The 14115-nt window shown below is 45.6% G+C and overlaps 1 protein-coding gene across 1 annotated transcript; it reads right to left on the bottom strand.

The window, feature by feature from the left end:
• Positions 1 to 5492: 5492 nt before the first annotated feature.
• On the bottom strand, positions 5493 to 8097 carry FAM181B (family with sequence similarity 181 member B). Its single transcript, XM_050938110.1, has one exon. The coding sequence runs from the start codon at positions 7850 to 7852 to the stop codon at positions 6728 to 6730; it is 1125 nt and encodes a 374-aa protein (XP_050794067.1). The 5' UTR covers positions 7853 to 8097; the 3' UTR covers positions 5493 to 6727.
• Positions 8098 to 14115: the final 6018 nt, after the last annotated feature.

Here is a 14115-nt window from a genome sequence, read left to right as displayed (position 1 = left end):
GGACCCTGCTCTTCTTCCCTACCGGGGCTTCTCAGTCTAGGGTCCCCACCCCCTTCTTCAGGGAATCTTTCCTTTTCCTTCCAGGGAGAGGGCCCCAGTCCATACCCAACACAACGGGGTATGGTAACTCCTCTACTACCCAACCTGTTTCCATTTAAATCTGCCTTGCACTTCTAGGGGCACCTGGGTCATCGGGCAGTATTTCCTGTCCCTGTGGATACACTCCAGGGCCATCTGTGCACCTGGAATTATCCACTGCTGTTTTACTGGCCCCCTCTGGATGAGTGAGCAGGCTGAAGCTGTATCCACCAGGCTCCTCTGGGATTTCCCTCCCACCCTCACTGCGATGGTGGACAGTCTCTGCTCCCCTTTCCCGCCCTCCAGCATTAGTCCAGCCACAAAATTCAGCCCACCCACATTCCATGTCTGGGCAATCTCCGTTTTTATGTCCTGGCTGCCTGAACTGCCAGCAAACGATCACACCGGCTCTATTGGGAGATTCTCGGGGTTCCTCTTTCTTCCTCTCCAAGCCTTTCCCAGAGAGGGGTTCTCTCGTTTTTTCCCCCACTCTATGTCCTTATAGGGTTGGCCCTCCCTTCAAGGGATGTCTACCTCCGTGTATTCTTTGGTCAGCTTGACCGCTGCGTCGACTGTACTTGGCTGATGTTGCCTGACCCAGACTCGGATAGAATCAGGGAGGTCCTGTAACAATTGTTCTAGGACTTGGGCGTCCGTTATTCCCCCCACCGTTTGCATCTCAGACCTCAGCCAGCGGGTGGCCCAATCCATCAGTCCCTGGGTGAATGCCCGGGGCTGCACAGCCCCCGTCCATCAGGCCAACTGGAATTTTTGGCGTATTTCTCTGCCGACAGCCCACTTGATCTAGGGCAGCCGCCCTCACCGCCTCATGGTTCCAGGCCTGTTTTTCACTCAATGCCACATAGACCGCTTGAACTTTGCCCGCTAGGTAATGAGCCAGACATAGGGCCCAGCTAGCCCGAGCCCATCCGGTACCCGTGGTCGCCCACTGGAACATACCAAGGAAGGCATCCATGTCATCTGCTGGCCCCATTTTACAGAGTCCCAAGCCCGGCGGCCGGGTACCATCCCCTACTGCAGGACTCACCCTTCGTTGCAGGAGTTGCTGCTGCACACTGGCCTGATCTCTTATAAAATCCTGTAGGCTTTTCTGCTGTTCTTCCTGCCAGGTTAGCCAGGCCTGTCTCTTGGCCTGGTGGGACTATTTGCAAATAGTGAAAATTAAAGGCTTTCTTCTTTGCACGACGACAGCTTTTTTTTTCAGAGGTCTAAAAGAAGCTTTGGAGTCCAAGGGATGGAAGTTTAAAATACCAGCAAGCAGCATCATGAAACGTAGCCTTTCCATGTCAATGGTTATACTACAGAAAATGTCACCAGATAGCTTGAACAGGACCTACTTCCTAATCTGGAGGCCAAGATCAGACTGTTAGTGTTTGCTTCCCCTGGAGATCCTAACTTCCTCACCAAATAAAGTGTCACCACCACAGGTTTTTTCCAAGGAAAAGGGAAAAAAACCCACACACTCCCCCTTTTAAATTTAGTAGAAATGTTGCTCAGATTGATCCTCATATTCTTCTTTCAGGGAGACATCTTGCTCTTCTTACTCAAGCTTTAGTGGGGCAGAGAGGATGGTCTAGTGCGCAGTGTTTCTCCACCAGTGGGTCACAAATCACAAGAGTTGGTGGGGGAAGGCGACAGGAGTTCAAATTGAAAATGTTTTTATGATCTAAAGCAAAAAAAATCTTGCTCCCCCACTCCCCGCACACCCTTACTCTTCAAGGTTAAGTAGTCTCTGTCAAGCTCTCGAAACCCACACACAAATAAATTACTTGGACTTACCATTAACACAATTTCCTAGTAAATGAAAGGTGGTGAAGTTTGACTTTGAATAAGGGGTTGCCCATCTGCCATAGATGAAAAATATTGGTCTGGTGGATAGGGCACAAATCAGCACTCAGGAGACCTTACTTGAGCTGGTAGGACATGATCGTCTGGGATGCTGAAAATTCCCAAATCACACCAATCCCTGAGACATGCAGGATCGGACCCCTGATATTTCCAACATGTTTGCTTACATGTCACTAAATTTTTATCCACCTCATATTCTTTAACGAATCAGCCAACATATTATTATTCCTGTTCCAATAACTGCAGGATTACCTTCCATTTGTGCATTGTTGCCAAAAGCAGTTTATTCACAGTCAAAATGAACTTTTTACAATTATTTTTGCTGCACCTTTTTTCCCCTAACATTATATGGATGACTCATTATTAAATTAGAATACATCAGAGCAATTTCAGCCTCAGGTCTTCAAGACACTAGAGAGCCTGATCCAAAAAAGCCCACTGAAGTCAGTGGAAAGATTCCCTTTGCTTTCAATGTGCTTTGAAAAGGCGCAGGCTTTTTAAATCATGGAATATCAAAAATACTAGATATTAGTTGTGATCCCTTTGATAGTCTCATCAGTCAATCACCATTATAGAAAAATATGTTTCCACCATTTTAAAATAAAGGGCTTCTTATTATTTTTCAGCTATTTCATCATCTTTACTGCGTATAAAAAATTAACAGATTTGTATATTCATTTCCAGAGAAGATTTTGATCAAACAGTACAATATGCATAAAATATTTCAGCCACAAAACAGAACTTTGTAAATTTGATGTATTACCTGGGCCATTTTTAAAAGTAGCTATTTTGATGATTTAATAACAGATCCTTGTAAGTAAACAGACATATTTCAGTGAAGAATAAAACCAGCTGGAAAATGCATCTCTATCTATCTGTATTGAAAGGAACACAATACACGTCTTTTTTTAAAAAAAAAGCTAAAAAGGATCAATTTTAGTTCTCAAAACAGAAGACAGTGACTTCTTGTAAAAGCACATTGGACACAATATCTTGCTCAGTTATAAAAAAATGTATTCGGAAAAACACTCAATATTGGGCTTTTAAATAGTTTAAGTAATTTCCCAACAGTATTTAAGAGTAAATGAGACTTCTGTATGTATTTACGTTATGACTGTACTATTAAACTTGTGCAAACCTGCAAAAATAAAAGCCCACACAAACACAGAGAACATAACACAGCCTTTCAGCAGCAGTAGATGGCGCTATTCAATCTGGAAATGATCCAATCACCTTCACTTCAAGGCATGCAGTGTGGTACACAATTCCTTTTAAAGGTTGCATAGAAGTCCGTTGTTTGGTATTTTTCGGGGGAAACAATTGTTTAGATCAACACAACCATTGTTAGCTGCTTTAGTGTTGTCAGCCTCAGTTTGCTCTGCAATAACTGTTGTGCAGATTACCCCTAAAATACTTCTATACCAGAAACACACTTGCACTATAAGTGAAGACTAATTTTAAAATATATTCAGTAGACCAAATCCTGAAGTTCTTCAGTAAGATTCTCATTTAGGGCAATGGGAGTAAAAGGTAAGAAAAGGGATTCCAGCTGTGGCTCAGTGAGCCTGATTCTTTTCTCACTCAGAGCCTGATCTAACTCTTGTTGAAGTCAACACAGAGAGTCCTTCTATAACATCAGTGAAGTGAGATCAGGCTGCTACCTTGGTTTTATACCAGCGTAACTCCACTCATTTCAACAGAGCTGCTTCTCACACTGATGTGAGAGGAGCATCAGACCCATTGAGACTGATTTTCCATCTCTCTGCATTTTGATTAGTCATTTACACCAGGGCAAAGACTGCAAAATGAGTGTAAAATGCTACCAAGTCAGCATTTTACACCCTCTTTGAACAGATGTCAATGCCCACAGCAGGTGCAGGGCAATGGAGAATCAGAGTCAGTACCTTCACAACTGGTATATTGCAATTCCTCTCTTCCAGAGTCCATTCCTGAAGACCTCGGTTAGTCCTTACTTGGGAAAAACTCCCACTGATGTCAGTGGGAACTTTGCCTGAAATAGAATGGCATAAGGACTCCAGTGATTATAAATTTTCACATGCAGGATTTGCATAGCCTGAGAGACAAATAAAAATGCTCAATAAAAAGTTCAGGTGAAAACATATCCCTTCTCAACATATGAAAGTCAATTGGCCATCCCTGCCTTCCTTGTATACCCAAAATTTCCCTTAAGTTGCTGGGAGTGTTGAGTGTGCAAAGGATTCAGGAGCATGCCTCAAGTCAGAAAGTTTAGTGACAAAGTAATATTATGCTAAATATATCAGTGCAAGGCCGTTCGATCGGAAGTGTCCCAAGAGGAAACATAATGGTCCAAAACTGCTACACAATCACACGCAGAGAATAGAACAAAACCATTCATTACCAGACAGCAGAAAAATTACCAACTCAAATGAGATTGAAATCAACCTTGTCCTGACAATCTAAAATTGAATTACATGATGCTACACTGGCTCTGATGCTACACTCTGTAAAAAAAGCAAAACTCCCACACTTTTCAGTAGATTTGCCTAAGTAAAGAATACAGAATGGAGCAAACATAATATGATGCCATTCTGTACTATAACTGACCAAGGAGTCAGGGTTCTCTTATTTACCTACATAGGCTGGACTGGCTGTCCATTGTTTTTATACATTCTTTTAAGCTTAGTGAAATAAACTATAATAAAATCAATATTTTAAAAGTGCATTGAATTTAGTGTACAATACAGTACTGTGCAGTTATTAAACAGATGCCTCATATCAGCCCAGTGTGCCTGCTTTCCAGTGAAGTGATTTTGTATACATAGGTAGGTTATCTGCAAATCACTTGAGTATCTTTTTGGATGAAAGGTGCTGTATAAAATATCAGCTATTATTTTTGTTGTTGAAAAGTAAAATCAAGCCCATTACTGAAACAGTTAGTTGAAGGACTAATCATTTATTTCCAAAGTATTATTTAAAGTCATGCCTCCCCTTCCATACATCTTAATGTTCTTGACCATAAATCTCTGTTAAAAATCTTTGCACTTGTTACTGAAAGAGGCATTTTATTCTTAATTCCCTTCAATGTCCTAGGGTAGAATGCTTTACCATCTCTGGGAGTACTAGTTGGTTCACCATACCTCACACTTCTTGTCCATTTGACTCCCAGTTTAAAAACAAACAATCCAATTCTAACTGGCCCAAAGCCAAAATCCAGGGCTGCCTTTTAAGATTGGCATCCTAACCAACTCCCCAAAAGGAAACTTTACATTCTGTTGAACTAATTTCCTGAAAGTAAGTATTTGGATCCTTTGGCTTTATAATAATTTGCTACCATTCCTGTCATTCCAGTATCTTATTGAAACACTCAATAGAGAAGAACAAAAAACAGGAACAGGTTGTTGAGGGTAAAGTACAACATTTCAGAGGATTTAGGAAAGACAAAAGTGACCACTAGGCTGTCTTAAATTCCGCCAGCCAAATCTAGTGAATGAACTTTACCAAAAATGAAGATGTGGGAGAGACTCTAGTGTATTTCATTCCAACAGTAGAAACAGCCACAGGTCTTTAAGCCATTGTGCAGCTTTATTTTTATAGGACTTATCATAGACTCTTTTACATAATTTAAATGATTATCAAATAATCTCCTGTACACAATAGAACGGATCTGCATCACTTTCAATGCTTTGACACATTCCTGAAAGAAATCCAACACAGTTTGTGGGAACCACGTTGCTACAGTATGTTTTGGCCAGAACATATGCCATCAATTAACTTATTTATTATAGAATTGCTGTTTGCAATATTTTGCAACACGTTGTTAAATTTCAGGACACTAAGATTTGGTAACAGCGTTGATAGTTATTTTTGTTGTTCTCTTGATTTTTTTAAATTATTTTTTGCACTTGTTTGTGTCTTCTGTTGAAAATCTGCCAGCACTTATGACGCACACAAGTGTGGGACAAGATTTTAAATACACTGTAAGAGCTGACTGAGTTTTACTTTTAAACTCAGGTCACTTACAATTGGTCACGGCTGCTTTAAAGAAAAAGTAGCCCCCGTTGCAATGTAACATAAGACATGTAAATCAATTGTATTTGCCTATAGTAAAATAAAAACATATCTCTAATAAATGCTAACATGTAGTTACTGTGCGCTATAAAAACACCTGAAAGAATAAAATAGCTTACATTTTTATTATGTGCAGTGATAGAACCCAAACAAGGAGAGGGGAGACTGCTCAGAATGTGAAGGCAAATAAAAACCTAAAGGCCAGATTCTGCCACTCTTACAAAACAGACGCATTATTTTCATTGCGACTTCTAGCAGAGTCAGGTATTATGCTCTATGGCAAAATCTGTCCCTAAAGTTACTGCAGCTAAAGAGCTTGACCTTTTTCTCTGTGGCACTAGTGTCTGGCCCAAAGCCCCCTGAAGTTAGTGAAAAGACCATTGACTTCAGTTGGCTTTGGATCAGGCCCTTGACTGTACTGACATCAATAGAGTTACATTGGTGTATAGGACAGAAGAATCAGGACTAGTAACCAAACCAAAACACTCTGGCTATAGAAAGAAACCCGTCAGGCTGGCAATCATCAGCTATAACCCAGCCCCAGGATTAAGGGCTAAGTGGGAGCGAGCCCCATTCCACAGCACCCCCCCTCCTCCCCTCCTGTTTTCTTTCTGAGTTTATTGTCCTAAGTCAAACAGTGTAAAGGGAGGGGAATTAAAGTGATCTCGGCTTCTTGCCAGCTGGTACGTTACAAGCAGCCTACGGCTCTGCCTTTCACCCCAAACCTCCCCTAGAGGCCCGAATAGGCCACCCTGTTGTACCCGGCGCTGTACTCGTAAGGCATGGGAGGAGGAGGAGGGAGGGGGCAGTCAGGGAAGTAGGGCGCAAAGGCTGCGGCCAGCTGGGCTGGGCTCTCCTCGCCTCCCGCGGGGGCCGGGTCCGCGCTGGCCGGGTAGATGGGCGCTCCCGGGGCCCCCAGGGCAGGCAGGGGCCGCAAGCTCTCGGGCAGGCTCAAGCTGCTGCAGGGGCTCTTCTTGGCGGGGGGGCTCCAGGCGGGCTCGGGGTAGAGCATCCCCCCGAGCAGGTGCGGGGGCAGCGGCGGGAGGTGGGGCTCGTACAGGGCCGGCTCCATGCCCAGCTCCGGGGGCAGGCGGGCCGGGAAACCCTCCGGCGCGGGGGGCTGCTCCGGGAGGAGGCCGCCGTAGTCGGGCCCCAGCAGCTCGAAGAACTCCGCCGCCTCCGGGCTGCCGCCGCCCCGCTCCGGCGCCTTAGGGCTGGCGCGGGGCGGCGGCGGCGGCGCCACCGGCTCGGTGAAGAACGAAGGCGGCAGGTTGCGGTTCCGCAGCGGCACCTTGCGGGGGCCGCCCCCGCCACTGCCGCCGGCCGGGCCCTTCTCGCCGGCCCGGCCCTGGTGCAGGGAGTCGAAGAGGGCGGCCAGGCTCTTGCTCTGCAGGCTGCTGGCCGCCTGCGAGGCCTCCCGCTTGGCAGGGGGCTTGCAATGGCCGGCGGGGCCGGGCGGGCAGGAGGGCTGGGGCGAGGCGGCCCCCGCCGGCGGGGCCGGCCGCTTGGGCAGCTCCTGGCCCCCGGCCGGGGCTGGCGCTGCAGGGGCGGAGGCGATGATGCCCGTGCAGCGCTTGATCTGCTTCTGCAGGTACTTCCTGTGGTTCACTTTCCTCTTGGACTTGACCGGCTTGTCCAGCGCCAGCTTGATGTTGCTGGACGCCGAGTCTATGAAGCTCAGCAGGTCCCTGGTGGCTTCTTTAAAATCCCCTGGGTCTTCTCCTCCCCCCAGGAGAGCGGCTCCCCCGTCCTCGTAGCTCTTCTCAAGGTCAGCATAGTCCGCCAGGCCCCCGGAGCCCGGGAAGCAGAAGGGGATGAAGTGATGGGGGTTGAGGATAGCAGCTTGCACAGCCATCGCCTCCCTTCTCCTCTGCCCCTGGCTGCTGCTGCAGCTGCCTGTGCGTTCAGCGCCTGGGCAGGGAAGCTACTTTTTGCCCCTGGTGAAAGGTTGTCCGCTGTGGCCCCAGTGTGTGTGTGTCATGGTCCTGCCAGGGTGCTCTGCAAACCCTTGGTCCTGCTGCTGCCTGGGAGGGGACACCAAGGCAAACTACAGATCGCTACACCAGCTCCTGTTCTACTTGCTTTCCCCTCCCCAAGGGAGTTCATTAGTTCTTGGAAGAGGAGGGGGCTAATGATGCCGTGTTTATAAAAAAAAAAAAGAAAAAAAAAGGAGGGACCTGGAGTTGAGCTGATTGTTAACCCTTTGTTTTCATTCTCTTGTGGCAACTGTAATTTAGGGCACATCCGGAGCTAATTTTTATTGTTTGTGTGGTGCTTGGACATCACAGTGATGGGTGCTTTAGGCCCTGTGTGAACTAGGAAACAGGTTGAGTTTATAAACATGCTTTTAAATGCCACTAAAGCAACTTTACCTATGTATTTACTGGTAACCCTAGCTTACAAGGGTCTACTCAGTGTGAAGAGTGACAACAAGGATGGGAGGAGCTGCACTACTCTATGCTAGTGTTTTAAAGCATAAAATGTGTTTGTAAACATGTTTTTAAATGTGACTAGGCATGTCTTGGGAAAACTCTAAGGCCCCCCATCCTGCAGAAACTTTAATTGGACTCGTCTCATGTTAAGCATCTGTGTAAATTGATGCATGATTGGAACTAAAATAGGCTAGATTTTTTAAAAATAGAATAATTTCAAAGGTCTGTTCAAGTACAAAAGGATCTGCCTTGAAAGCTTAAATTTTATTTCATTTTCCAGTAAAAGAAAACTGTTAAAGACATATTATTTAAGACATTTTTAAAAAGTGGGAAATCTTGTATATCCTGAGAGAGTCAAAGGGACTAAACTAAATTCACTGCAAAATCAGTCTCAATTCTCTCAGTCTTTCTCAAGCAATTGCAGTAGAGCCTGTTCACAGAGAATTTTGGATCAAGTTTGTAGAGTAAAATGAAAATCTTGAATTGTTTAAATGCATTACAATGTCCAAATTTCATATCCTAATTATAGCAAAGTTTGGTTTATACTAAAGTATTTCTGCAGAAAACAATGACTTCACCAACAGAGAGTTCATGTGTCAGTGTTTCCAAAGAAAAGTTAAACTGGTAAATTTGGTTTGGTTTTAGAACATAAGAATGGCCATAGTGGGTCAGACCAATGGTCCATCTAGCCCAGTATCCGACAGTGACTAATGCCAGGTGCTTCAGAAGGAATTAACAGAACAGGTAATTATCAAGTGATCCATCCCCTGTCGCCCATTCCTAGCTTCTGGCAAACACAAGCTAGGGACACTTCAGAGCATGGTTTTACATCCTTGCTCATCCTGGCTAATAGCCATTGATGGACCTATCCTCCATGAATGTATCTAGTTCTTTTTTGAACCCTGCTATAGTTTTGGCCTTCACAACATCTTCTGGCAAAGACTTCCACAGGTTGACTGTGTTGTGTGAAGAAATACTTCCTTTTGTTTGTTTTAAACCTGCTGCCTATTAACTTCATTTGGTGACCCCTAGTTCTTGTGTTATGAGAAGGAGTAAATGCCACTTCCTTATTTACTTTCTCCACACCAGTCATGATTTTATAGACCTCAATCATATCCACCCTTAGTTGTTGTCACGGAGTCCCCGGGCGATGCTCCGGAACTGCTCCCCACCAAGCCAGTCAGGACTTTGGGGAGCCTCCTCTCCCTTGGAGCAGACTTGTTCAGGGCAAGAAGCTCACACGTCTTCACCTCCTGGGTCTCTCCTTGGAGCATTCAGCATCCTCTGCCCCTCCGTGCGCTTCCCACAGCGAGTCCACCCCAGCGGGGTCCTGGGGAAGCCACCGGGTTCTGCATCCCCACTTTGCAGTCAGACGTGACTCTCAGCCAGCCAGTAAAACAGAGGTTTATTCGATGACAGGAACAGGGTCTAAAACAGAGCTTGTAGATACAGCGAACCGGACCCTCGGCTGGGTCCATTCTGGGGGGCAGTGAGCCAGACCCCCAGGTCTGCCCTCCACCCTTGACCCCAGCCAGCTCCAGACTAACAACCCCTCCCAGCCCCTCCTCTCTCCTCAGCCCCTTTCCCCGGGCCAGGAGGTCACCTGATCCCTTTGTCTCCAACACCTTCAGCTGGCACCTTTGCATAGGAGGGGCCCAGGCCATCAGTTGCTAGGAGACAGAGTGTCAGGCATTTAGGTGCACTGTCCCTTTGCTCTGCCAGATACTTAAGAACTGCCATGGGGACACTGAGGCACCAACACAGTATTCAGAGAAAACATTAAGAACTTTCCCAGTTCGTCACAGTTGTCTCTTTTCCAAGCTGAAAATTCCCAGTCTTATTAATCTCTCCTCATATGGGCGCTGTTCCATATCCCAAACATTTTTGTTGCCCTTTTCTGTAGCTTGTCCAATTCCAGTATGTCTTTTTTGAGATGGGGCAACCAGATCTGCATGCAGTATTCAAAATGTGAGCATACCATGGATTTATATAGAGGCAATATGATATTTGCTGTCTTAATGTCTATCTCTTTCCTAATGATTCCCAACATTCTGCTAGCTTTTTTGACTGGTGATGCACATTGAGTAGATGTTTTCAGAGAACTGTCCACAATGACTCCAAGATCTCTTTCTCCAGTGGTAACAGCTAATTTAGACCTCATCATTTTATATGTGTAGTTGGGATTATGTTTTCCAATGTGGATTGCTTTGCATTTATCAACATTGAATTTCATCTGCCATTTTGTTGTGAATTTGTTGAAGTTGCCATTTAGTTGAATGTGCAGTAATTTAACTGTGAGAGCTAGGGAAACACCCACTTTGGGGAGCCAACTCACTCCTCCTAGTCTCAGGTTCTTGTGCCTAGAGAGATGTTAATTAAAGTTAGTAGAGGAAGCTTCATGGTTAAAAACTAATCAAGCCTTTAAATGTCCTGGACCAAATTCTGATGTGGTGTAAGAAGGTGCAACTCATCTGAGATCAGTGGAGCAAACCGATGTTCACCAAATCTGAATTTAGCCTTCTATGTTTGCTCTGAATCCTCAGAAAACTCTCCTGCTGAACAGTCTCATCCTTAGATAAATCATACGAATCTGTGAAGCTTTCAGTGATATTCTAGTAGGTACAATGCTAAATGGAGTGCTACATTCTAGAGTACTTTTCCATCCAGTCTATACAGTGGCTTTCAGGCATCCTGACTATTGCAGACAGTTACTGCTGCTTATTGTATTTGTCTTTCTACATTTGCTGTTTCTCCACAATGATTTTTCTGAAATTATCTCCATAGGTGCGTGAACTAGGGGTGCAGGTGGTGCTACAGCACCCCCAGGTTTTGCCTGGGGTCCCAGCTGCCAGCCCCTTGCCTGGGGTCCTAGCTGCCAGCCTGGCTGCCCAGGATCCTGGCTGCCAGCCCCACACCCGGCTACTGGCCCCACGCTCAGGGTCCCAGCTACCAGCCCCGCACTTGGGGTCGTGGCTGCCGGCCCTGGACCCAACCTGGGGCTCCACCCCCACCCCCAGCTGTGAGCCCAGCCATGGAATGGCTCCCGGCCCTAGCTCTAGGGGGCGGTGAGGGGCAGCTCAGCAGGCCCACTCTAAAAACTGTTCCAGCGCCACTGATTACCCCCATTCTGAAACTTCCCACTGAAATTAGCCCTCTACCTACTGCCTCTAAGAGGCAACCCAGATTGATATAATTTAAATGCCAGTAGGATGTAAACAATGATTTTATATACAATTCAGGTAATTCCACATGGTCACCATGGCTGAATTCTGTGATTTCTGTTCAGGCTGAAATGTAATGAGAACAGTTTCAGAAACCCAGCTCCATGAAATGCACACAAACAAGCTTGTTACATAAGCAAACCACATAAATCATGATGTGTAAGGATACGTCTTCACTACCGGCCGTATCAGCGGGTAGCAATCAATTTCTCAGAGATAGATATATCGTGTCTCATCTAGACGCGATATATAGATCCCCGAATGTGCTTCTGTCGACTCCGGAACTCCACCAATGCAAACGGTGGTAGCAGAGTCGACGGGGAGCAGCGGACGTCAATCCCGCACCGTGAGGATGGTAGGTAACTCGATCTAAGATACTTTGACTTCAGCTACGCTGTTCACGTAGCTGAAGTTGCATATCTTAGATTGATCCCCCCGCCCCTAGTGTAGACCAGCCCTAAATTAGGGCTAAATCCTGTAGTCCTTGCTCCGCTAAACTCTCATTAACTTTATTACTATTAATATTATTTCTCTGTATTGTGGGTAGCAATTAGAAGCGCCTCTTGTGAACCAGGATGCTGCTGTGATAGATGCGGTACAAACACAGAACAAAAAGACCATCCCTGCTCTAAAGAGCTTCCAGTCTAATGTCGACAGGCATTTTGTTGGAATATGGAGTGAGGGTGAAATCCTGGTCTCTCACACACAACCTGAGCAGAAGATTTTTTTTTATGTAAGGGTTCTGCATGGGGGTAAAGTCCTCCATCCAGCCTGTGGGCAACAGCACATGGCTCCTGTATGCCCATGCCACAGCTGTGGCTAAAGCCCATGGGTTAGACTCACAGACATGGGATCTGGTACCAACTGATCCACCTTGTCATGGAGCTATCCTTTGCATTCCCCAGGTCCTCTCACAAAACCCTGTTCCATGTTCTGCCTGAGCTCCCACAGAGAGCTAGGGCTGGGAAAGTACTCTGGAATCTCACTAATGTAACTTGTTGCAGAAATTTGGCCCAGCGTGATATGGTAATATCCCTTCTTTTAGGAAAGAATGTTTTAGGAAATACATTTCTCTGTATGTATCTTGCTATCTACTGGCCTTCTGTAACAAGTCCTCTATGTTTTATTCCTGTCTCCGCGCCTCATTGGCTAGCACTGCCAACCGATTGCTAAGCTACCTATTTTCAAAGGCTTGCAAATTCTTCACTCTGGCAGTCCCAGTCCTCCCATCCCTTGGAATCTGCAGAATTCCTTCAACTGGACTCCATGCAGAAGGGGCTCAGAGGCTGGGCCTCGGTGGGGGTGAAGCTAGGGAGTGCTCAGCCTGTAGATATCCTAAGTCCTAGCCATAGTTATTAACTTTGCAGTAAAAGTCTGTCGTACTTCCACTGACTCTGATGAGAACTAAGAGCTGGGCAATTTGCAACACTATCCCCTCAACTGTAGGACTCTCAGGGTGGGCTGTCCCGTCTTTACTTTCTGACGACTGCAAAAACCAATCAAAACTTTCAACCACGAAAGAACCATCGGCCATGTCACACTCATGCACTGAGACTGTAAGTCCACACGCCCCTTCAGTCTGCATGGTGGAGAGGAACGGAAAGCGAAGGCTCTGGTGGGGCATGGCAGAGAGAATAGTTAGCTCCCATGTGTGCTCTTTCTCCCGCCTGCTCTCAGGAAACCCGTCCATGGGTTTCATGTGACACTTTCCGCAAAACAGGAAAAGAATTATATGAGGCCTGAGTCTCTACTATCTGGCACTAACATTGCACTGCACAGGGCACAAGACAGTGGAAAATTTACAGCCATGATCTTTTGCATGGACTATGTCCAGTTTGGGACAATTTCCTTTAAGACAGACATGAGACAATTCAGAAATAGAGTGAGAATGATGTTATCACGTGATGAGCAGCTGCTTCCGCATTATCCGAGCAATATTTCATAGCCCCCCTAAAGAGGGTTTTTAATGAGTTTGGGTGGCATTGTATGTAGAGTGGCTGAATATCCGGTACATGAGAAAGAAAGGCTGAAAGCCTGAGATTCGATTCTATAAGGCGGAATTCATTCAATTAAACAGCTTTACTAATTCAGATACAGTTTAGTGGAAGACTTTATTACATCCTAAAAATTGCAGAGCATTAAAACAATGACCTGTCTGTGAACCAAAGTTTGCTTTCACTTGTGCTAAGCAGCAGAATTTACATATTACAGGCAAGATTTGGAGATTAAAACCCCCTCATAATTGCATTAAACATGCATATTCTTTCTGTTCTTTGAAGCAGAGCTGATTACCTCAAGTAGAGCAATGCCAGGAGGGAAATTTGCTAAACGACATGATGTCAACAACTTGCAAAGAAACGATGTTTCAGGGAAGGAAACAGTCATTTGGTTATTCCTGCAAAATGCTTCTCTATAACAACAATTATGCAAGTCAATGCTTGTTTCATGTTTCTCGCTTTTCCCAT

Source organism: Gopherus flavomarginatus, chromosome 1 (assembly GCF_025201925.1).
Source record: "Gopherus flavomarginatus isolate rGopFla2 chromosome 1, rGopFla2.mat.asm, whole genome shotgun sequence".
In the NCBI taxonomy this organism is placed as follows: Eukaryota; Metazoa; Chordata; order Testudines; family Testudinidae; genus Gopherus; species Gopherus flavomarginatus.
Note: the sequence above shows the minus strand (reverse complement) of the source record. Positions and strands in the feature narration are given on the sequence as shown.